The 25,980-nt window shown below is 36.6% G+C and overlaps 2 protein-coding genes across 3 annotated transcripts; one reads left to right on the top strand and one right to left on the bottom strand.

The window, feature by feature from the left end:
- Positions 1–472: 472 nt before the first annotated feature.
- zbed4 (zinc finger, BED-type containing 4) lies at positions 473–9,429 on the top strand. Of its 2 annotated transcripts, none has more exons than XM_007232394.4 (2): positions 473–619; positions 4,467–9,429. In XM_007232394.4, exon 2 carries the CDS (start codon positions 4,650–4,652, stop codon positions 8,451–8,453), a length of 3,804 nt encoding a protein of 1,267 aa, XP_007232456.3. In that variant the 5' UTR covers positions 473–619; positions 4,467–4,649; the 3' UTR covers positions 8,454–9,429. The 2 variants fall into 2 exon arrangements, with proteins under 2 accessions (XP_007232456.3, XP_007232457.3); XM_007232395.4 differs by lacking the exon at positions 473–619 and adding an exon at positions 770–1,026.
- A 3,779-nt stretch (positions 9,430–13,208) lies between these two features.
- alg12 (ALG12 alpha-1,6-mannosyltransferase) lies at positions 13,209–23,517 on the bottom strand. Its single transcript, XM_049473637.1, has 9 exons — positions 23,326–23,517; positions 19,908–20,040; positions 18,856–19,029; positions 17,858–18,052; positions 17,661–17,763; positions 16,643–16,867; positions 15,517–15,686; positions 15,342–15,417; positions 13,209–13,699 (listed from the first exon to the last, which is right to left on the bottom strand). Exons 1-9 carry the CDS (start codon positions 23,482–23,484, stop codon positions 13,462–13,464), a joined length of 1,473 nt encoding a protein of 490 aa, XP_049329594.1. The 5' UTR covers positions 23,485–23,517; the 3' UTR covers positions 13,209–13,461.
- Positions 23,518–25,980: the final 2,463 nt, after the last annotated feature.

Raw genomic sequence — 25,980 nt, 5'->3', positions numbered from 1 at the left:
AACTAAAAATATTTCACACTTTTACTCAGTAATAAAACTCTTGTATCCGGACTGAAATTGAAAAAAAAAAACAGGAGGACCAGTGAGTTTTTAAGCTTTCTCGGTCACATGACATCGCGGTCAGTAGCTCCTCCATTTCCACTTGCTGTTGTGTTTACGTGGATCTGAAAGTTATTTAAGTATACACGTCTTTTGATTCTCAAAAACTAGTTAATATGGAATTGGGATGAACCCAACCATATATCGTAAATATCTATATATTGTGAGTATACTAATCTTTGACATTTTATCTATACTACATAATTTCATAGTTAGTATTCAACAGTAAGTATTAGTAATTAGTACTCAATATGTATCCAAAATGATTACACTTACACCTTTATATTTACTGTCGAAAAAATAAATAAATAAACACCCGCCATGTTGGTGTTGCCCTAATACCCCCGCCGTGACGTCACGGCAGCGTGTTCCTTCCGCCCGACGCTGAGTGGAGCTGCAGCTGCTGAGTGTTTAAGCGCACCGGAGACAAAGCGCTGAAATTATCTGCCCCCCTGACTGACCCGGATCAATCAGTCCTGCTTATTCGGAGAGTTTTAACAGCAACGGACCCAAGCTGGAGGTACGTGACCTTTATTTTATACGACATGGGTACTTTAAAATCAGCGTTTAATGAAAGACGGACGGTCTGTGCTGGTCTGGTGTGTGTGTGTGTGTGTTGAGAGGAGGAGGAGGAGGAGGAGGGTAGGGGGGCAGATCCAGTTCTCTCACCCTTCACTGGCGCTGCTGCTACTGCTGGTTCTATCGAGCTCCTTCTGTCCTGCTGCCACCTCGGACCTGGTTCTGCCTCGCCTAGCTTGGGCTGTGCTGGGCCTAGCTGGGCTACTTTATTATTAACCCTAAGACCAGAGCTGATTAACCCTCGTGGGGAGACTTTACAATGTTACCAGGTCCGGCTAGGATAGATACATTTACTGCGAGTTGCCTCTGTCAGTGCTGGGGATCCATGTGACAGTACGGTAAATTACGGTAGGGCTCCTTCTGTTGTTTTTGTCCGCGCTTTGGTGGCTTAGCCTTAGATATATACAGATAGCTAGCCAGCCTAGCTAACTGGCTAACACTGCTAGCTAATACATCTTCTAACACCAATGCCTTGATGTTTGAAGTTATGGTAATTGTAATTTCAGTGAGTTGAGCTTTTCATGAAAACGTGTATTCCTTTATAGCATGTCCAGAAACAATAATAGTTGAAAACAGTTTAACCCATCCGATATCATAATAACAACGTTATTATTATTATTATTATTATTATTATTATTATTATTATTATTATTATTATTATTATTATTAATAATATTATTATTATTAATAGTAGTAATGGTTATTATATTTTTAGTAAATTAATATTTATTTTTTATGAAAGTGTTTCCCCACTAATGAGAATAAGAATAAAATGCACAGAAGTTTAACCAATCTAATAAAATGGTGTTGTTGTTATAATAGTAATAATAATAATTATTATGATGATTATTTTCATTATTATTAGTAGTATTAGTAGTAGCAGCTGTAGTAGATATGGTTATTATAATGTTATGTGAGTGGAGATTTATTTTTTATTTTTTTATTATTATTTTTTTATTTATTTTCATGAAAACTCCTTCAACGCATGTTCAGTAACCAATAATATTTGAAAACAGTTTAAACCATCGAATAACATAACGACGTTATTATTATTATTATTATTATTATTATTATTATTATTATTTTTATTAGTAGTAGTAGTAGTAGTAGTAGTGGTGGTGGTGGTTAAATTTTATATTGAATTAATATTTATTTTAAATACATAAAAAAGCATGTGCAATAAAAATACTAAAAAGAATAATAATAGAAGAAAAAGAATGAAATGTATAATAGTTTAACGGTTGTAATGACAATGTTGTTATTGAACACTGCAATTTTTATTTACTCTATCATGTCTCTTCCGTCCTGTCAAAAATGTAAACACAATGAAACAAAAAACAAAATATTATTATTATTATTATTATTAGTATTAGTATTATTATTATTAAGTGGGTACTTTGTACTCTCTCTGAGAAGCACCTTCTGCTGCAGCTTAGCTAACTGGCTAACACTGCTAGCTAATAAATCCTGTAAATAAAAGGCTTTAACGTTATTTACTTATTTATTACTCATATAACCGTGCTAATGATCTGCAGACTCAGCCTTAAATCAGCAACTACATGAACTGATATTTTAACTCAATTTTGGGGGTTGTTTTCTATCAGTTATCTTAGCTAACGTTAGATTAGCCTATTAATACCAGGTAGTTAGTTATCTGGAACACACCGCAATTTTATCGTGTTTATCGCTTTATCAGAAGAGTAATGAACGAAGTGCGAGGTTGGGACATGACATAAGACCTGTAACTTTAATATTCAACCTCTTTTACTTGTAGAACGCTATTGTTTTCCTTTTTATTGTGTAAAACGTCTGCTTGGCTATAGGAGCTGTGGTCCTGTTGGACTGACTGCCTGCATGACAATTCCGGTGTTGTGTCGATTTTGTGCTACCTATCAATATACACTACCTAGCAGCTCTGCGCATGCGCTGATCCATAGTTTTTATGTTTTAGTGTGTTTTTCATAATAATTATGTTCTACTCGGGTGTTTAATATCGCCTGAGCTTACTGTTATTGTTTGTTCGAGTGTTACGAAAGTGTAAATGGCGATTCAAAAAAAAATAATAATAATAACATTTAAAAACTATTACTTTATACTTACCCTGCTACAGTGATTTAGGCTAATTAACTAACCTACATATCTTCCTAGGTTTGGTTTGGAAACGTTCTGATTTCTGATATGCTTTCAATCTGTCGACATATTCTACCTGTTTTATATAAACAGCATTATCTATAAATATTCTCTGTGGTAGCACGTTTTTGCAAGGTAGCATAAACCGACAGAACACCGGAAAAGTTAGCTAGCCTATCTAGCTAGCACTGCTAGGTGGATGATGGATAGCTTTATAAATATATATGTAAAGATATTAATATATTTACAGTGACACATAAAGAGCTGGCAATACTAACCATAATTATATGCATGTTAGTTCTGTGGGTAATTATTTGCTATAAGCTAATTTATGGTTATATTTGGCTATTTTTTATTTTTATTATACAAGCTTCTATTTATTTTCGTACTATGCTTATTATTGTAAAGAGAAAATTACTGATCTAATGTGCAGCTGCTGCTGTTCCAGGGTCAGTGAACCACTGAGCAGATCTGTCAACACAGTCTGATAAACCCAGTTAAGCTACTATGTTAGATATCAGTCACTCATTATTCACTCAGCTTGTTTCATTTAGGTCTATTTTTTTATACAATACTGTTGTTTTTATTTATTTAAAACATATAACTGAATTTACAAGTGTTAAAACACAATACATGAATAAATCTTCCACATGAATTTTAAATAAAATTAAATTAAATTTAAATTAAATAAAAAATTCTTTGCACATTTCAGAGCACAACAAGAGAGTGCAGTTCCTACAGAAACTGCAAGTGTGACTGCAGCTCAGCAGTGTTGCTGTGACATGTTGGTGTTGGTTGCTGAGGTGTTGCTAAATGGTGGGATGCAAAAACATTTGGCAGCTCTGCCCACAAACTTTTGGCTAAATGTTGGGAGCTCTGAAACATTTGGCTAAGTGGGTGAATACAAATACATTTGGCTAAATAGTGGAATGCAAATGCCTTTGGTATTGTGTATTGTTGACATCAAAGAACCATCGTCTATTCAATCACTATTTAATTACTCACACATTCAACCGGTGTATTTTTTCTCATTTTTAACGTTTTATTCTATGGACTCTATCTATTTGTTTATTAATATTGTTATCATAGTTTTTGAGGCAAGGACGTATTGCAGCATGACTTGTGACTTAATATTTAGGTCACTATATTGTTGTCAAGTTCTGATTTACTGTTTATTTTAGTTAAATACTCGTAATAAAGTGAGACTCTAAATTCAAGAGAGTGTGTATTAGGACTGTACAATAGTGGGAGGGAAAAATCATACTGGAAATATTTGTTTAATTACATTTTGTCATTATGCAATTATATTATGATATTATGATATTACATATAATGATATTAAACAATACATGAAATTTCACCTAACTTTACCACAAGTCAGTAAGCCTTAATAATGAGTTGTGTATCCAAGACTGAAGTAAAATAAATGATATTGGCTAGATATCTTCTTCTGGTATATATCCCATGGAACATGTATATACATTGCATTCTGTAATGTGACTATTATTCCTGTATATATTATGTTGATGCTGAAACAATATATTGTCCAGTTCTAAGTTATAAAAAATAAATAATAACAGTATTAGTCAGTCATTAAATACTTGACTGTAAATAACTTTTTTTTTTATTTGAGCGCTTCTCCCTTTTTTCATTTTCAGATTCAACAAAGAGGGCAACTTTTTGACACTTTCCTGAATGGATAAGTCTGGAGTGTCTTCCTTGCACTGCTGTAAATGTTGCTTTAACGGATGATAGAAGAGCCAGCCAAACTGATGACACTTGAACCATTGAAAAGCTGCTTTCATTAAAGATTTCCACTAGCAGAAATCCAGTCTGCTAAAATGGATGGAGAGGAAGAGCTCTCTCAGAAGACTGAAGAAGTGCACCTGGACCATAATGGTTCCTTGGAGAACAAGAGAAAAGAGGCCAAAGGAACCTGTTTAAAAATCGAGGGGCAGGATGGTTATGTATTTAAGTCGTACAGCATGACTCCTCATGAGTTTACAGATGCAAAGGCATCTCATTCTCCCACTGATACACTGGCTAAAGACTCTTCCTTGTCTTCTTCTACTACTTCTCCACCTTCTTCTTCGTCGTCTTCTTTGTCTTCATCCCTTCTGGGGACACTGGATAATGTATCTTCTCAGGTCGATGGACATCCAGGAGAGAGTCCAGAAGCAGAGAACTGCAGTAAGCAGAGCTCTCCAACTTCTCCTGTCATCTTAAATAAAAGCCAGAGCACTGAATTAGACCAGGACAATTCAGCAAGTGAAACCAGTCTACATATCAAAGAGGAACCAAATGAAATTTGTGAAAGTTCTCAGGAGGATGACAGTTTGTATTTTGACGGTACTGTAGGTCCCTTTGTCACAAAATTTACTGATGACGACTATGGTAACCTGCTGAGTGGCTATTCCAGTATGTTTTATGATGTTGCAATGGATGCTGTCACACAAAGCCTTCTGTCCTCTATTAGACATCCTCTTAATCCTAGAAAGAAATCTCCTGCCTGGAACCATTTTTTCATATCACCTCGGGATAGTACCAAAGCAATCTGCATGTACTGTATGAAAGAGTTCAGTCGGGGTAAAAACGAGAAAGACCTCAGCACTAGTTGTTTAATGAGGCATGTGCGAAGGGCTCACCCCACTGTGCTCTTACATGACAGTGACTCTTTAAATACGTCCAATTCTGCCTCATCAATATTACCTCCCATTCAAGCACCAAATAACGGAGACCTGGCAGCTAGCATTAAACCCCACCTAAACAATCACACCTCACCGTCCACCTCTTTAGCAGAACCAGCCACAGATGTAGCACCCAAAGAGGCATTGCAAAAGGTCAAGCCAAAAGTGGAAAAGAATGCCAAGACCGACTCTGGCACAGTCCCTTCCCCACATTCCATCAACAACCACAACGATGACGCCATGGATGTCATTGTGACTGACTGCCCGAGCACAGCCCATAAAAGCTCCAATTCTCGAAGGCGTTCAGCTGTGTGGAAACACTTCTATCTGTCTCCAGCCGACAGCTCAAAAGCTGTGTGCATCCACTGCATGAATGAGTTCAGCCGGGGGAAAAATGGGAAAGACCTGGGAACAAGCTGTCTAATTCGCCACATGTGGCGAGCCCACCGAGACATTGTTATTGAAGAAAACGGACAGGGCACCACCATTCCGCCACCTTATACCACGCCGCCAACACTACTGATGAAGGGCCCTTTGAAAATCAAAAAAGAGCCTATCTGTAACTCCCCTGAAAACATATCCGATGGAGTGTTGCCCATCGATGATAGCGAAAGTATGCTTTTAAAGATGGAGCTGAATGACACCTCATATCTCTCTGGACAGGACTCTTCACTCAATGTATCTTTCGACATAAAAAGTGAAAACTTACTTCTGACGTCATCTCCCGACAACTCTGCACAAGGCTCGGGTCAAGACCAAGTTTTCCAACAGAACAAAAAAATTATGAAACGAGTGAAATCGGAAGTGTGGCACCACTTCATCGTCTCCCCCGTTGACCAGCTCAAGGCTTTGTGTCGATACTGTCCTTGTGTCATCAGTCGCGGAAAGCGCGGTGACTTCGGCACAAGCTGTTTGATGCGGCATCTTGTGAGGCGGCATCCAGATGTCGTCAAGAGCCAAAAAAGCACAAGCCTCAAAGACTCTTCACTGCTGGCGCTCCACGATTCTTTCGCTGCAGACGAGGAAATGTCAGCAAGTGCGACTGACAGCCCTGCTAGCGGAAAGAAGAAACACAGTCTACCCATGTTCAGCAAGAAGACGTCAAAACTGTGGAATCACTTTTCTATTTCTACTGGAGACCCAACGAAGGTGGTCTGTTTGCACTGTAACCGCACAATAAGCCGGGGCAAAAAAACAACCAATCTAGGCACTAGTTGCTTATTCAGGCACATGCAGAGGTTTCACGGACACATGCTTGAAAATAGTAGTAGTATCTCAGGTGATGTGTCATCTGCTGCACTTGCAGTAAAGCAGGAGCTCATGGACACTTCTGCGTATGTGCAGCAAAATAAGAAATTCGAAGATTGCCACCCAGTTGCCAAAAAAATCACAAAACTCATCGCAGAAATGCTTGCACTGGATCTTCAGCCTTCGACTGTGGTGGAGAATGTGGGCTTGAACCGACTACTGGATTATCTCCAACCACAGTATTCTGTACCCTCGTCGTCTTACTTCACCAGCACCGCCATACCTGAAATGTACGAGACTGTGAAGGAGGTTGTTCTGACTCACCTCAAGGAGGCAGAGAGTGGAATTATCCATTTCACAACAAGCATGTGGGTGAGCAGTCAAACTCGGGAATACCTGACTCTTACAGCTCACTGGGTGACGTTCGAGTCTCGTGTCCGACCTCAGGGCCAAGACTTCCACTGCTCAGCCCTGCTTGGTGTCTCCCCAATAGACTGTGATTACAATATGTTGAGCATTCAGAAGCAGCTTGAGTATCTTTGGGACACATGGATTGCTTCCTCAGGCCTGAAAATTGGATTCACTGTAACTGATAATCAAGCCATAGGAAATGTGCTGAAGGACAGCAATCACGCCATCATGCACTGTTTCGGTCACAACATAGACCTCATTGTTAACGAAGCCATAAAGAGTCAGCGTATGGTCCAGAACTTGCTAAGCATTGCACGGAAGATCTGCGAGCGGGTACATCGCTCAGCAAAGGCAAAAGAGAGACTGGCGGAACTGCAAAAGGAATACAACTTGCCTGAAAATCAGCTGGTCCAGGATGTTCCCTCCAAGTGGAAGACCTCATATTTCATGCTCGAACGTCTGGTCGAGCAGAAGAAAGCCATTGATGAGTTGTCTTTAGAGTGCAACTTCAGGGAACTTATAAGCTGTGACCAGTGGGAGGTGATGCAGTCTGTTTGCAATGCTCTGAAGCCCTTCGAGGTGGCCTGCCAGGAAATGAGTGCTCACACTTCCACCCTTGGCCAAGTCATACCACTCATTCATATCCTCAACCGCAAGATCGACATGCTCTTTGACGAGACTATGGGAATCGACAACATGCTCAAGTCTCTGAAAGAGGCCATGGTGACCAGAATGTCTCCCATACTTCACGACACACGGTATACCTGGGCAACCATGCTGGACCCTCGGTACAAGACCTCCCTGTTCACTGAGGAGGAGGCAGAGCAGTGCAAGCAGGACCTCATACGAGAACTTGACAAGGTATCACTAGCTACTACCTCTCCAGACACTAAAACTCAACTGTCCAATGGCTGCGTTGAGGTTCCAGCTTCGTCAGACGGCCCGTCCGGGAAGAAGGAAAACCTCTGGGCCCTGATGGATGGCATCAGGCAAAAGATCAAGCAAGAGGAGAGACCAAAGTCCCCAGATCTCATCGTTCAGGAATATTTGGAGGAAGAGATTCTTGACCAGAGCTGCGACCCTCTGGACTATTGGAATCTTAAAAAGTTCCAGTGGCCCGAACTTGCCAAAGTAGCCGTACGTTATGTGGGCTGTCCGCCCAGCATTGTACCAGCAGAGACTCTGTTCAGCACGTCGAGCGCAAACTGTGCCCTGAGTCAGTCCCGACCATTGCTAGAAAACCTTGAAGGACTCTTATTTTTAAAGGTCAACCTTCCTTTGGTATATTTTCAATACTGATGACTCTCTTTTTAAATGTATGCAAGCTTATTTCTTAGACACTGATAAGAAATAGACCCTTACCAAGGACCAATTCACTACTGAGATGGCCCTTTAAGATATTTTACACTGAGGTTTAGATTTGGTATACAGATCGTAGAGATCCAAGTTAATTTAAAGAAAAAAAAGAAATGTTTTGTATGTGTACTACTGTTCAACACTTGATAACTGGAGTTAGTCTTACACCAGGTGAAAAGTGTTTTCAGGGAGGGATTTAGGAAGGGTGGGTAGGTGGGCTTTAGGAAGGGTTGGTGGGTTGGTTAGTGGGACGGGTTTAGGGTAAGGGGAGGAGAGGAGATGCTTAGCTGTAGGGATTGTTGTGTGTTGCTGTTCACTTTTTTTGTTGTTGTTTTTATGGCCAGATTGTTCTGTTCTTCTCTCTCTTCTTGTGCCTTATATAAACTACTTCAGGTCAAAATGCTGTATATATTATCCGATGTGCACAACACATCATGGTCTTCTGACGTAATATTGACTATGTAAAATAGAACGGGATGCTGAATACCTTTTTTTTTACTGCTATTATTATTATTATTATTATTAATAATATTATTAAATAATGAACACATGGCCCAAAATTAAATGCTGTGACTGAAAGATGTTTAAATGTTTGTAATTTAATATTTTCATTGTGATATTGTGGCTTATGGTACTGTCCATTAGAGTTAGTTTCTTTTAAACGTTAAAGTTTCTTATGTAATATAATGCTGTAATTTCAGGGTGAGCTATCTGTTTTGATCATGAATTTTGCAAGCACAAATGTCTCTTTTATTTTTGTTTGTTTGTTTTCTGGGGTTTTAAATTATGGGTCAATGTCAAGTTAATGTACATTTTATAAATAACAATTTCCAAAACAATTTTTTGCTAAAGAATAAGCATTCAGACTGGAACCATGCAATTTTTGTGGTTATTTGGTAATAAAAGGTTTACCCTTTAATCATTTTTGATCTTGTCTTCATATTTAAAGCTTCAATTCATTTGTGTATGACTCTCTGTATTGTGGCATATTATGGTTTATTTTATCTTTTTTTAAGTAAGAAGTTTCAACTGGAATTTCTCACAAGTCAGCTTTCTACATGGTGAGTCGAGAGAGCCTCACCAACCCCAAGTTCAGAAATCCAAGATGGCGGCACTCTAAATCAACAGCAGTAAAACAGTAGTAATATATAGCCTACAGTGCTTACAGTAATGATACTGAATTAATGTTTGTGGGAATGTTTTAGAGTTGTGTTGATGCCCAAAATACCCTTAAAAGCTTTATCATCAATTGGTACTGCTAACAATGCTAACATGGCACTATGCTACTAATGATTACTTAGGGCATATGCTTTCATTCCATTTAAACTTGTATGTAAAAATAGCCAAATTTCAAGTAGACACAAGTCAGATCTACTCATTAAGTCAGGAAAGGTTCCCAATCGCAGAGTTGAAAATTCAAAACGTCTACACTGCATCTAAATAGTAAAAGCTGTCAGTGTAATGTTTATCAGTTTAATTTACTGACTGTATCTGTAGGCTAACTTCAAAATGAAGTAGAAAAGTTTTTTTTTATGCAATTTTTCAATTATCGAGTTTTTCATTTCAGCCTTTCGCAAACAGAATTTTAAGAAATATTAAAAGTTGAATGTTCTCTAAATTTTCAGATTTCTTGTACACTGCACTACATAAAAAAGAATGAGTTTTTACATCAAATTTTCTATTTTTGCATTTAACCTCAAACGGTCAGAAAAATAAATGAATATTACACTGACCAAAAACAATAGCATTGTACAGTTTATGAATTATTATAATTATTTATATTTGTAGAAATATTTCAGACATATAAATAATGCTTTTTTTATTAAATGGTATTACTAACAATGATAACATGGAAAAATTAGGTATGTTAAGGACATACAAACAATTAAGGGACACATATTGAATTACCAAGTAATCAAAAAAGAAGTGTTAGGTCTCCTCAATCCCCTGACCTAAACTTAATGAACTGAGATGGTGATTTGGGATGAGCTGGAGTTTCACAGCATGAAGGAAAAGCAGCAACTATTGTTCAGCACCTCCAGGAGCTCCTTCAAGATGCTGATAAAACTATTCCAGATGACTCTCCCTCATGAAGACACTGAGATTAAAATACCAGGTGATCAGATCTGTCCTCATAGATGGAGATAAATGTTTATTTTTTTGTTTCCAAATAATTTTGCATCTTAAATGAGGTGCTGAACAAATGCTGCTGCATTGTCCTCATTTTGTGCTCCAGCTCATTCCAAGGCCTCAACCCATCTCAGGCGAGTTTAAGTGAGGGCATTGTGGAAGACAAACACTTTCTTTGTTTACTATGTAATTCCATATGTGTCCCGTAATTGTTTTGATATTTTTTAATATTAATCTACAATGTAGAAACTAAAAGAAACATAGAAAAAGACGGAATGAGAAGGTGAATGCAAACGTTTAACTGGTTCTGTAAAATAAAACATAACATTATAATGCAATTACACATTTCCTTTAAAAAGCAATATATTAAAAAGTAAATATTAAAATGCTCAAATAACCACTGTAAAAACCACTGTAGACACATCAGCTCATTCATATGTCTATACACTGTAAGATAAATTGATAATATAAATATTCTGACAGGTCTAAATCACCAAATACTTTTTCTTACATATAAAGTAGCTATACTTAATATTGGTTGAAACTCATCCAAGTGATTCTACAGGAAATAACATGTGCCGCAGTAATGGCATGTTCTTTCACTCTTAGTAACAGGAAGTGGTGAGAGGATGACCGGGCCGTTACACAATCCCAGGTGCCTCTTGGAAGGCTGGCAGGCAGACGTGGGCCAAAACCAGTTTTTCTTGAGAGGCAAGAATACGTGCAGCACCGCCTCACAGGCTCCAGATAACCGTGTGTTGATTCGGCTCAGTGCCCGTCTCCTTTGCATCAATGAGAAACCACCTCCACACCACCACTACGACCAACAACAGTCTCAGAACACTTTTTTTTATCTATACAGCAGTACAACTACTGCAGATTAAAAAACAAGAAAAATACAGCCTACTCCATTTCTCAGATCAGAGCAAGATCTAAAAAAATAAGTTGAAGTAAATCTGATAAAATAGCTGGATTCAGCTCAGTAATGCTATTTCTCAGTGCATGTAGACTCTTAACAGAAGTATTCTGGGATTTTTTTTAGTCTGCACATAAGTGAAGACAGACTATGGTAGGTTATCCTGTGAGATTATTGGTTGGGATGCAAAGCAAACAATTTGATAAATCAGATTCACCTAAACATGTTCATCAGATTAATGACAAATGTTCTGCAGTAATTGAATTATGAGATGCATATAACAGTGCAGTGAAAAAAGTATTTGCCCCAGTTTCTTTTGCTTTTGCTTTTTCTTTTGTCATACTTATGACAAAATATATCAGGCAAAAATAACATAAAAAGAGTGAAAAAAGCTGTTTTTACATCATGAGTTTATTTATAAAGAGAAAAATATAAATATTTTAAATTGACAGTGATTAACCTGTCCCATTTCACTTGCCAGAATCAGGACTGATTACTACCAGACCTGTAGAATTAAAAAGTCACTTAAATAAAACCTGTCTGACAACAAAAAGCTGCTAAAATATCTGAAAAAGCAACATTAAGAAATGAATAATAATAAGAAACGATTTTAAGAAATTTAAGGCCAGATGAGAAAACAAAGTCATTGATTATCAGTCTGGAAAAGGTTACAAGGATTTGGAACTCCAGTGAGCCACAGTGAGAGCTATTATTCACAAATGAAAGACTGGTCGATCTTCTCAGGAGTGGCTGGCCTACCAAAATTAACACAAACAGGCATGGACAACTCATCCATGAGGTCTTAAAAGAACTCAGGACATCATCTAAAGAACTGAAGGGCTTACTTGCCTCAGTTAAGGTCAATGATTTAGTAATAAGAAAGAGACTGGGCAAAAATGGTATCCATGGGAGAGAGTTCCAGGGCAAAAAACACTGCTGACCAAAAAGAGGGCAAAGGCTCATGACTTAGGCTGGGGGGAAATTGTGAAAAAAAAGTGCTAGGACTGGATGGCCATACTGACTATTTTTAGAGGTAAACTCAAAACAGAGCAATATTTTCAAAAAAATATTTAATAACCACTATATTTCCATAGTTGAAAGTGTAGTTTTAGTCCATTTTCTTCAAAACAAGCATAAATCAAAAGTTAGTACTTTGTTTCAGTAGTTAATTAGCTAGCTAATTTTTCTGTTCCACCTTAAATGGTGCAACAGGCAGCAGAGGCTGCAGCGTTTAAGGTGAAGTGGAAAATACATTAAAATAAAGCTAATAAAACTTTATTTCAGCTCCCCATCACGTAGGAATTAAGGAATGGACAATAATCATCATTTGCTGCAACACCTGCCCTATTTTTGACAATATGATGCCCTAGAGTTAACTAGTTATCCAGCAGCTAGGTTGCTGAACTTTTTAGCACTCCACAAAAGAGAAATGATGGAGGATTTGTCCAAAAACATTCAAAACATCATTCCAGAGAACACGAGCCCATTGCACCATAGCTCAGTGCTGGGGGAGTTTATACCTCTCTAACCCCTGTACATTAGGCATATTGTCAATAAGTTAATATCTGTTGATATAGTCCAGAGTCCTTCCTTTTCAATTGGCAAGAAAGTCTCTACAGGAACTACACATAAGCCACAACACACAACATAAATTAGGGTATTTGTGTTTTTATTCAGTAAGATTTTTGGCTGGCTGCAAAGCTAAAAATCTGCTTATTGCCTGACTCAGTAATATGATTATGAAGTGTGTGTAAACGCATTAGAAAACTTTAGCACCACGGTCTACAGAAGAACAACAACCATTTCACCTTTTTGTATTAATGTATACAAAATTGGTCCCCTGATTGTTTTTTTTTTTTCCAAAACATATTTGGTAAGAAAAGACATGGAAGAAGCAAAGATCCATCAGCTGTGTGGAGAACGTGGCAGTCTCTCAAGTAGCACAAGCTTATTGTTCAGTTTTATGCTGAGTGGTGGAAACAGGGATACATTGACTGTCATTCCTTCATATCCCTGTACAAAGAGAACAGCTCGGTGAGAGCCACTGAGTAGTGAGATCTGATCAGGGTTTGCTTCCATCAGTATATGTGAGTAAGCCTTCATGAGTGGATCTCCTGGTGCCAGATCTTCTCTCTTGTCATATCTACAAAACAAACAACAAAAAAAAAACATTTATATATTAATTTATGTTGTACTGTATGTTAGGTATATCCCTGTTGAAATATCAAGCTCAAGATTTAGGAATCAGCTTTTTCTGGTAGCTTGTGTTGATTTAAGGCTACATTTCTACAGAGAGTAAATGTGGCCCTTTTACGTCATATGTGATAGGGGTGGGACAAAATATTAATATTGAAATATATTTTGTATTGTTTTAATCATTTTAGCACTGTATTTTTTTTAACTATAAGGCACACTTCACAGTTTAGAGGAGAGTATTATCAGCCTGTTGCCTGCTGCTAACTCCGGCTAGCACTGCTGAAGCAGTATTAGCATTACCCGGTAACCATGCTAAGCGCTATCTTTTTTGCAGCTCAGATGAGAGTATTACCGGCCTAGCTAATATGACCCTGGCTTAGCAGAACACTCTGGGTTCTTTGGTGTAGTGCTGGTGGGTGGCTAGCGCTAGCTAGATTAACATTCAGCGCTCGTTTGACTTTAAAATAAAACTGCCAGTTTTGTTTATTTAGCTTAGCTTTACAGGGCTGAATTAGCAGAAAAACATAGCGACACCCCTGTTCCTTACTAGTGTCGCATAATGCGCCTTATAATCCGGTGCATTTTATTTATAAAAATAGAACAGAAAATAGATGTATATTGATAGTGCGCCTTATAATCCGGTGCACCTTATGGTGCAATAAATAAGGTATATTATTCAAGGTTCTTACACATTTTAAGCAATACATTTCGATGTTTTTTTTTATATCACATCGCATGCCTTCAAGGCACATTTTTATGACCACACAATTTTTTAAACATCAGTGCAGACATTGACAATAAAACCAAAAGTCAACTAAGGCTATATGATTATAGTACGTCTAAAATGAATCAAAGAAAAATGTTGACACAAAATCTTTAATAATAAAATGTGTCAGATCCTGAGAGCTCCATTGTGTAGGGCTAAATTACTGAATTAACTCCGAGCTGATGTTTTTGTTAGTTCTAAACGAAAAGATTTTCTCCATCGATGAACTGAAACACAGTTTATCGATGGATGGACATGAATTGTAGACCAAATTTTCTTGACTTTTCAAAACAATTCTGGGTATTTTTATTTTTCTAAAACTTATCCAGGCCTGGAAATGACTATTTTCAAATTCCATGATTTTTCCAGGTTTTCCATGAGCGTATGAACCCTGTTTATTACAGTAGGGAAGCAGTTCTACTTGTTACTATATACCTCTGATATAATTGTAGGCAGCGTACAGATTAGACAGTATTAGGTAGGCCAACAATCCATCACAGGCAAAGATTGACACAGTCACTCTAACCTAGGGCAATTTTGAGCACCTCCAATTCATAGTATCCATAATTTCCTGATTGTGGGAGGAAACTGGAGCAGACAGGGATAAATGTGCAAACTCCACACAGAAAGACCTCGGTTGTTCCAGCAGGGAATCAAACCTCTACCGCTACCAGGCAGCCCGCTTGTAGACCAGTTTAACCATTAAACTCAAGCAACGACATACAGACTCCATAATTTGTTTGAGCAGCTTAAGCTTGCCAAGCTATTTTTTTCAGTAGGGATAAAAAAAAAAAATTTAAAGTATATTTATTTATTTTTTTACCTCCATTTACTATTCAGCTCCAAGAAGCGAGAGACTCCTGTCTGTGCAGCATATACATCAATGTGTACAGAAACATCTAGAACAAATCATACAAAAAGCCTTATAGTACCACTTTTCATTCTATATAATACTTTTAGTCCTCAGCTCCAGTCAGCTGCTACACAATTAAACATACCTGAATTGGCTGGTACTAACGAGTGCAGTTCCTGAATGCCTTTGCCTCCTGGGTAATTATGATGGGAAACGTACAATGAAACACCAGAGTACACTCCATTAGCCACCAAATGTCCCATTACAACCAGAGACGCAATTTTATACAGCCATGACTTCTGGTAGTTGTTCAAACTGAAATCAAAGACAAAAAAAAGAGAGAGATATCAGGTTTCCTGATTATGTGGAACATTTAAACAGATCTACAGGGTTCCTAATCCTTTTGAGGAATCCCACGTACTACACATTAACAACCTTATTTCCTGCACTTAAACACCTCATTTTACTTTCGTTCACGTTTCGGGAAACAGCTCTTATTAATCTTAGCATTTTAACCCCTGAAATGTCTGACAAAGGTTTTAAACAAAGGTTCATGTGTTTGTTATATTGTACACACTTGGGTCGGTTATATTGGTTTTGTACTGCAGTTTAAATAGAACACTAAAGAACATCACCAAAAAATGTTGTCGTCCTCATTATCTATTTGGACTGAGTCTCTCTATACCAGACATTTTGACTGGGATTCTCGCCATCTTGTTTTTAATCACTTAAGTATAATGTTGTCATGTGACCACTTAATAGCAAGGGCAGTGTCTCCATATAAGGCTAAAGGGTTAACGTTTAAAAAAATTAAGAATAATGATGCAGAGAAGCAGAAATATAATGTCCTTATATGAGGCCACTGGGTCTCAAGAGGATATTGCTGTGGAGGGGAGTCAGATTTCTGCACGTTTTTTTTTTCTTTTCAATTTTTTTAATGGCTGATGACAGCCTGCCTCAATTTCCTGAAATTAATCCAAAATTCCAACCAATCAAAAATAAATGCTAGAAATAAACCAGACGATGGTTCAGCTAATCCAATTGACTTCCATTGGAAATTTAGCTGGCTGTATTCTTCTTTTATTCAATTAAATATTAAAAAATATATATTTATTTTATCACAACTGTATGAAACCTGGGAAGTTCAAAAACACCAGGCTGAAGTGACTCTCTGATTTTTTTCAGGGCTTTTCGGGGCAGATCTTGTCAAGTCAAGATTTGAAACTATCACTTTCATATGTGGTCCTACACACTACTATACGATAACTTACATGAATGAACAGCCCCGAGCTGCCACTATATTGAAGATGGGGAAAGTGTAGATGATGAAGCGAAGCTCCTTGTGTGGCAGGAGGGAGTACAGCAGGATGAAGCCCACAGTGGGTAGCAGCAGCGTCCTCATTCGTCTGTCCAAAAGACCAAATGGGACAAAGACGATTGTAGCACCAAGGGCTCGAGGAACCGCGGAGTAAACGTACCAGAGGAAGGGAGAGGTTTACTGAGGGGAGGAAGTCAAGGAAAGACCGAGTACCTACATACCATCATCACTATAATGCACATACACTGAATCCTTGCTGTTGCATCAGACACGCCTACCTAGGAGAAGTCCACCTAAACGTCTGCATTGACCATGTACGTGTTTTTCTCAGACATCCTCTGAGAAAATTACAGGCTGATTTACCTACTGTTTTTCTCTAAACTTTGTTGTCCTATGGTAATTTTAGTTCCGCCCAGATCAACATTTGTGAGTTTTGTCACCTCGCGTTTAATAAAATAGATATTTGTTCACTGTCATGCACCGTAACTGCACTTTGGGTGCACGTTTCCACAAAGATCCACATAAATACAACAGCGAGTGGTAATGGGTGAGGAGGCTACGAACATTGTCACATAACCCAGAAAGCCTAAAAACTTTTTTGCAGTCCAGATGATTTGACCCTTCTGACAGAAATTAAACTTTTCCACGAGCACATGATGCATCTTTGCAAAAGGTTGTTTAACAATGAGAAGCTACTCACTGCATCAGTTAGGGTTAAACTAATTGTTGCAGGCAGAAACATAATCAGCCAAGCAGTAAATATCCAATGGGAGGCTTTTACCTATTTGCTTAGTTAAATCCAGGTGGTAAACTTTTTTTGGCCAGGCAGTGTATCATGACAATATTATCATTATAAAAAAAAATCCATATTGTAAAAAGAGAAGGATTTTCATCTGCATGATTTTATGCACTTAACTGCTGCCACACGGTTGGCAGATTAGATAACAGCATGCATTTAAATAAAGGATATTCCCCAGTTGGAGCTTTTGTTTAAGATGGTATTGTACCAGAGGACCTGGCCTTCAGGCCACAGAAGCTTCTTCCAGAAAACAGAGTCAACACAGACAGTGAGACCTGCAGAAAAATAGAAATACAGTACATGTTCAGGGGATGAACACCACAACACACACACAGTCAGTACACACCTTTAAACTCCAACTATGCCTACCCAGAGACAAAATCCCAGCAGGTACAGCATAATACAGCAGCCGAGGAACACTGAGTCTCCTGGATAGCAGAGACATTAGCAGCATGAGTCCCTGCAGAAGACACAGCTCTGAGCGGAACACGGTGATAACGAAAGCAGAGAGCCAGATGAAAGAGCCGTGTTTCTGAGCCATCCAGGACGTGAAGGCCAGCAAAACTAAAAGTGCAAAGATTAATAAATAATATTGATGCATTAAATACAATCAAGAATCAATCATAGACACAACATAGACCTCAAACTACATTAGTCTAGCTACCCGTATGAAAACTAAAAAAGAAAACATTTTAGGCAAGAGGAGAAATGATTATTATTTTTCATGAAAATAACAAAAAGGCTATGGCTACAATAATTAATTTCTTAATTTAATAATTTTATTATGAGGTTTATCCAATTAATTAAGATTAATTGAATTACTAAATAGGATCTTTACATAAAGAAACTGTCAAAGCATCTCAGTAGACAGGCTTGTGCTTCTGTTATAACCCTGTTAAGAACTCTTATATGTGGCAAGGAAATAAGGTTAGAAGTAGCTAGTTTGTTAAATGTGCTAAGAGAGTAGAGGTGCTCCAGAAGACAGAGTTCTTCAAAGAAACTTACTCTCCTAACACCTCTAACAAACTACTACTTCAAATATAATTTCCTTCTTCCTCTTTTTTCCTTCTCTATCCCATTATTTCCATTTGACCTCCTTTAGGCCCTGCTGAAAATGTTTTTTTTTTAAACTTCTATGTCTTCTATTAATAAATGTACATCATTACTTTAAGTTGCTTTGGACAAAAGCCTCTGCCAAATGAAATGTTATATAATGTAATGTAATGCAATTATATTTTACACTTTGTTTACAACTGAAATATATATTATTTTCGCACCATGTTCAATATAAAAGCTGTGTGTAAGGCTGAACTCCTCTAAACTCCTCATGTCTTTATGTTCTAGCTACACATCCAGACAATAAGTACCTATAGGCAGAGCAAATACATTAGGAAGAGTCCTCGTGCTGTAGAACATCAGGTGGAACTGTGAAGCGCAGATCAGACAGAAAAGGCCAGCGACCAGCGATCCAAACTGTCTCCTCACCTCTTTCTGCATGTGCCAGAGAGACAGGCACACACACACGCCCAGAACAGCCCGCACTGCACAAGACAAAACACTGTAGCTTTAGGATGCACTAGAACTGCCATTAGTACATGCACAATATACAGTAACACAGTAATACTGTGAAAAAATAAATAATATTGTAATAAGAGAAGTTTTCTGTCTGTGTACTGTGGAGCTTTAAGGGAATAATTGTTTATGTTTGCACTATATATGGATTGTTAAATTAAATTACTATTTTTACATTATGATTTTACACAAAATAATTTATTTTTGTTTAGAACATGCATTTTATTTTATTACAGTAAACATATTCATAAAATGTTTTTTCATGTCACGAAGAAAATTGTTAGCACCAAAAAATACGCTAAAACATATTGTGAGATTTCAGGGCACAATAAACCACACCTACTTGTTAGGCAAACAAGATGGTCAAACTTTCCTAAACTGTTGGAAAACTGTGGCACCAAAAAGGAGGTTAAAGCTTTAAGTTGTGTTCAATTAGCTTGTGTTGAATATCTGGCAACCTAAAGATAGATAGCAGATACGGTGACAGAGGGGGCTGAATTGAGGGTTTGAGGAAGCAGGGCTGATAGCAAGCTTAAAACCACATCCTGACCATTCTAAAAATGGTCTTCCATTATTTCAAATGACATTACATGGACATAAGTATTGGGATGCATGATCATGCATTGTTTATTAATACATCTAAAATGTGTAATATGTTTTGTCATTTTTCATTATTTTGACATACAATATCTGCCGTAATTCTCTAAATTGTATCAAAATTAACTTAAAATTGTTCCAACAGGATTTGGACTTTCATTAAAAAGTTTTTTTTTTTATTTCTTGTGTAAAGTTGGTGAGACAGGGTTTTTGTGTGAAAGTGATCATTTCTGGATGTTTTCATACATACCAATAATCTGTGTGTAAAACTTTGGAGCCTCTATCAGGGAAAGTAAACCTGCCATGGGGGAGCTGAGCACAGATATAAACAGAGGGCCAAGAAACGTGCGGGGAACCACTCCCGGGAACTCATGATGATCATACTGAAAAAGAACACAAAACAAAAACTATTATTATTTCTGTTTAAGGTTCAAAAATTTTAGTGATCCATAGGATAGCCATCAACCATACATTGTGCACCTAGATTTAACATGTTCTAATTCTCTTAATCATGGGTGTGTTTTGAGTGTAATGGAAATAAATCATTGTGTCACATTGTGCCATTTCCTTAAAAAGTCAGGTATGCTCTTTTGGTGGATTGATATTTTAATGGCGCTGTGCTTCTGCACGTCTCATCAGAGAAAACTGACCACTGAATTCAGGTGTGTGAGCAGCTAAAAAGCACACACCTAAAGCAATGCTATTTTATTAAGTATTCTGTTTATTGTTGATATAAAAGTTGGTTTTGTGCATTGTGGTGTGTATGTGTGTGTGACAGATTGCCAAGATAGCGATGAACATCTGCCGGTTGACTGTAGTCAGGGTTCATTTCGGTCAGTGGTACATCTGTGTTTTTCGCTGCCAATTTAGCAATACACCAAAAATGTACCTAATCACACATCACTTCGAGACCATCACACCCATCAGCGTAGATATATTCACAAGTGCCTTTGCTATTTAAAAGATTCAGGCACATAACGTGAAAATAAATTGTCGGCTGGGTTTAAGATAGCATCCAAACATTGGCTCTTGATTAGAAAAACATGATGATCAATACTGAGGTCAGCAAAATGACTGGGTTTGTCCACTTCTTGTGCAATAAATTAATAACCTAATTATGGTGACAGGCCTTATTAAGCTTAAATTTAACACCAGGAGCAACAGTTTTAACAGGGAATGACAAGCCTGTACAGAGTGAAAGATTTATGCGAGCACATTGGGTGCAGAAACCATTGGCACTGATGCAGCTTCCTCACCACACACTCACCACCCACAGTGTAGAAACCACAGAGCTAGCCCACCTGCATCTCTACACACTATCAGATAATGATGAAGAACTCTGGGTCTGTTTGAGCTAAAACACAAACTGATTTCCTGCATAAAGACTTTAGCTCTGTATTTAAGCAGCACTGGAATACGTCATAATAATATGCAAATGAGGAACAATAAGAAGAGCAAATTTTTACTAATTTTATGTGATTAAAACAGAGGAATTATTTTAGTTTGAGTTTTTATATTTAAAAATAGATTATTAGAGTATGTTACGTCCATTACAGACAGAAAACAGCACAGAAATTAAACTGCTAAGAAGCATTACATTTTTCTATTAATGTATCATTTTAAACTTAAAAAAAAAAAAAAAAAACATCTGGCGATCCTATTCTGGGGCTGGTTAACAAAAGAACAAAAGTGCCTGAAATAATTTCTTTCTGATATATAATAAAATGGTAATTTGTACTTAAAGTGTATGTAAATTGGAGACTGTTCTTATAGTACTGCTACAAGGAAAACATTGACTTTCCAACAGCTCACCCAAGTTCTCAGTTTTCCAAGGAAATAAAAAACCCTGTTGGCTGTTTGTGCAAAATCTCTTATCTCATCCCATCATATGAATAATTATTCTGGTATGGCTGCACAATATACAATTACGTTCTGCTGCTTAATACAAAGAAAATTCACACTGTTATCATGTAACATGATGATACGTATAATAGTATCACTTAGGTCTACCTAATTCCATTTATTACACTCAAATCATTAATGCAAGATTACACTATTAATATAATGACATGTTGGATCATTAATTTTGATTGAATTTGGAAAGCTCTATTGTAAGTATCACAATATACAGCTCTGAAAAAAATAAGAGACCACTTAATGATGTTTTTCCTTGATTTTTTTTCCCCAAATTAAAAACTTGGAATATAATCAAGAGGAAGATGGATGATCACAAGCCATCAAACCAAACTGAACTGCCCAAATGTTTGCACCAAGAGTGACAAAGTTATCAAACATGCCAAGATGCATGAAAAGTGTGATTATAAACCAGGGTTATTCCAACAAATATTGATTTCTGAACTCTTAAAACGTTATGAATATGAACTTGTTTTATTTGCATTATTTGAGGTCTGAAAGCTCTGCATCTTTTTTGTCATTTCAGCCATTTCTCATTTTCTGCAAATAAATGCTCTATATGACAATATTTTTATTTGGAATTTGGGAGAAATGTTGTCCGTAGTTTATAGAATAAAACAACAATGTTTACTGTACTCAAAGATATATATATATTTTTTTCCAGAGCTAAATATCGCATAATAACAAAATATCACAAAGTACATTTTTCCCAAAATCATGCAGCACTACTTCTGGGCCAGATGTACTTGGTGTGTATATATATATATATATTTTTTAAACTTTAGTTCAGTTAATATTAATGTAATTAACATTTAGTGTATTGAAAATCTTATTTTTAAAGTAGAGTCCAATAATTAGTGTAAGTAATAGTTGAAGGGCTGTTAGTGCAGCAGCCTTGATTTCAGAGGTTTTGGTTACAAAAACTACCCTACAGCGGATAGTGTAGACGGCTGACAAGATCATGGTTGGTATACAACATGGTTGGTATAGCCCTATTTGAGTAATGTTCTAATCTATATTATGGCAAAAACTACCGGTACTCAACTGAATAAAGAAAAAAAAATTGCCCCAGGAAAAAAAGACAGAGTTGCCATAGCTCTGTTGCACAGGATAAGTTCATGATAGTTATCAGCCTCAGAGACCACAAATTAACAACCCCCAGTTAAGAGCCACCTAAATGCTTCACAAAGTATTTTGGTTTGTCTTTTTTTACTGTGTGATTCCTTATGTGTTCCTTCATAGTCTGACTGACTTCAGTGTTCATTTACATTAAATGAGAAGGTGTGTCCAAACTTTTAACTGGTACTGTAGGTCACAGCATGGTGTGAATCATGTCTGCTGTATTTACTGTACGTATTGTAGTGTAATAGTTCTATGTGACACAATTTGTTGCATCTCTGCACTTTATCTATCTATATTGTACTGTTTGTTCCACGTTGCGCTTTGTTGGTCCTGGAGGAAAGTACTACTGTGTACTACTGTGTACTCAGACTTAATGACGTTTAAAGTCTTAAAATGTGTGTAAACAGTGCTTTTAAGGTGGTGAAACATTAAACACAGCTCACACAGTCAGTCTGCCACTACTGAATGACTCTCTACAGACATTAAAATGAGGAAGAGAAAACGCCACCGCCCCAAACTGGAGCACTGTGGAGCTACTCTCTGCTTTCCCTTTAAAACTTACAGCAGAGGCTGCAGGACAGCAGGAGTAAACATCTCATCACCTGAATACCTCAACACCTGCGCCCTCTTACCTTCTCTAGCTCAGCTCTGTGATACAGGAGGTCATGAGCTGCCTGCAGGTTAAAGCTCTCCTCCACTTTAGTGAACGGGCAGGTAAATAAATGCAGAAACGCTACAGACACTAACAGTAGAAACAGGGGAAACTCTGGAATCCGCCGTTTCCGCGCCATGATGCCAAAGCAGCCTGCCTGCGCATGTGCAAGAAGAGCCGGCACAAGTGGAACTTCGAGCTTTACAAAGTAAGAGTCCCTCTTTTTTAATGAGAGTACGGCTGTTTTTTTCAGATATTTACACACAAAAAATTTGCAGACCTCATATTTACACATTTATTTATTTATTTATTTATTTTTAGTTTGTTTTGGTTCATTATGGTTCTTTTCTTTATTATGAACTTTACTAATATTATTTTAATTATTATTTTCCAATATTTGAATATCATTAAATTGTAATAAATATATCGTCGTGCTCATAACTAAATGTATATGTATTTGAATATTGATCCCTTGCCCATTGGTCAATGTCAATATTATTTATGTATCTGTAAATGACGAGTACACTATTTACATTTTTCCTATATTATTGAGTAAATTGTTATATAAATATCCGTCAGCTGTTGTGTAATGTTCTGAATACTTTAGATTTTTTGCTGTAGCATAAAAACATAGAAAATGCCCTGTGATAAATTGTATACCACTGCACTCATTCATCTTTTATTTGATGGTGGATGAAAGCACTTTGTTCTTGTTTTCTCACTGCACAGTTCCCTATACTCTCCTCTGCCCCACTCTGGCCAGAGTACACTTCCCCTTTCCCACCTCCTCTTGGGAAAATCCATTGTTCACTGTACTCTTACACACTCAGGATTAAGAGTTTAGGGGAAGTGAATATTAGTGAACCCATAGACCGCAAGCTTTGTAATTTTATTCTGCACAGTCCTTATAAATAGTATTTCCGACACATCACATTACTATTGCAAAAGTTGATTCATTCATTTATCACTGATCTAACTCTTACTAATAACACAAGCAGAGATAAGACACACACAAGCATTTTAAATGTTCATTTATTAAAATGTATATCTACTTGCACACATTAATATGCTTATACTTATACTTATATTTATTGTTTAATTGTTACTATACAATATTTTTAATGTACTTTAATAAAATAAAATTAACTTGTAAAATAATTGGATTTATTATCATTAAATTATAAGATAAGATTCCTCATTTTTGTTTTGATATGTTATGGTTTCATGCACACATATGCCAAGAGTAAAGTTTTTTTTAGATTTTCCATAATGTAAAAGAGTGAAAAGTGACATGTTTGAGTTTGAAATGTAGTGAAGTTAAAGTAAAAAGTAGTCCAAAATAGAACTATTTCAGTAAATTACAGACATATGAAAAAAAACTACTCAGGTACACTATCAAATTGTATTCAATTTGTTACTGTTTACAACTGCTAATGGTAACCAACTAATTAATAGTAAACCGCGTTACTAAGATAGAAATGAATGTCTGACATTTAATTGTCAGGGTTAAATCAATCAGTGGTGCACCTGTGTTTTCGGCTACCAAAATAACAATAAGCCAGAAATTTTCCTGAACCTACCTCACTTCCAGACCACCACACCCATCAGTGTAGATATATTCATAAGCGGAGGTGTAGGTGTAAGAAAGCAATGAGCATAGGTGTAAGATAGTGCTCCTTGTTTGAATTGTCTGTAGGATTTTTTTTTGTTGATTTTTTCACTATAAATAATAAACACAATTTATTTATTTGTAAAACAATATTAACATAAAGTAATACAATAACATTCAGCTTCCTTTGTCTTGATATGGTACAGTTTTATGCACACATATAACCTAAAGAAATAACTATTGCTTTTCTTATATTTTGCACAACGTAAGGAGGTAACAGTAAGATCTATGATTTTAAAAGGAGTGTAAAATGTTATCCAAAATAGAAATATTTCAGTAAAATATAGATGTAAGAAAATGTTTTAATAAACGGTATTCTACACCAATTATAGTTGGTTAAGCCATTCATCCTTCACAGATCTAACTGTAGCTATTGAGGTTAGACATATGCAAATTAACATTTAAAGGAATGAGTTATTTAAATATATGCAAATGTTTTCAAATACAGTCATTTAAGATGAAGAGAGTTAGCTTTTCATGTTTGTATTTTTTTAATTTATTTTAATAAATGTGCCTTAATAACATAAAATAAGTTATTTGAATTAATGCATTTGAAATGTATTTTATTTTATATTTTTAATGTGAGTTTAAATTTTGAAATAATAATAACTTAAAATACAATTTTATTTTATTTTATTAAAATAAATGTGTCGTGTGCAAAGTTGTTCCGATCATAGACTGTATATAGCTGGACAGAGCATCGTCTCTCAAAAGTGAAGCCACCACAGGTCCGGCGCCCCCTGCTGTTCGGTTTCAGAAAGCTGTGTAACCCCACCCATCCCCGTAGGTTTCAATGGCAAAACAGACAACTTTCAATCACGTTTTTTTCTAATATACTGTAATTCTACCTCCATTATTTAAATGCAACAGCTAGTGTATCCTCTGCTTATATTGTTAAATTTTTATATCCCTACAGAATTAGTTTTTTAAAACGTTATTCAGCTCTATTCAAAAAAGGTGTGGTTA

This window comes from Astyanax mexicanus, chromosome 2 (genome assembly GCF_023375975.1).
Source record: "Astyanax mexicanus isolate ESR-SI-001 chromosome 2, AstMex3_surface, whole genome shotgun sequence".
Taxonomy (NCBI): Eukaryota; Metazoa; Chordata; class Actinopteri; order Characiformes; family Acestrorhamphidae; genus Astyanax; species Astyanax mexicanus.
Note: the sequence above shows the minus strand (reverse complement) of the source record. Positions and strands in the feature narration are given on the sequence as shown.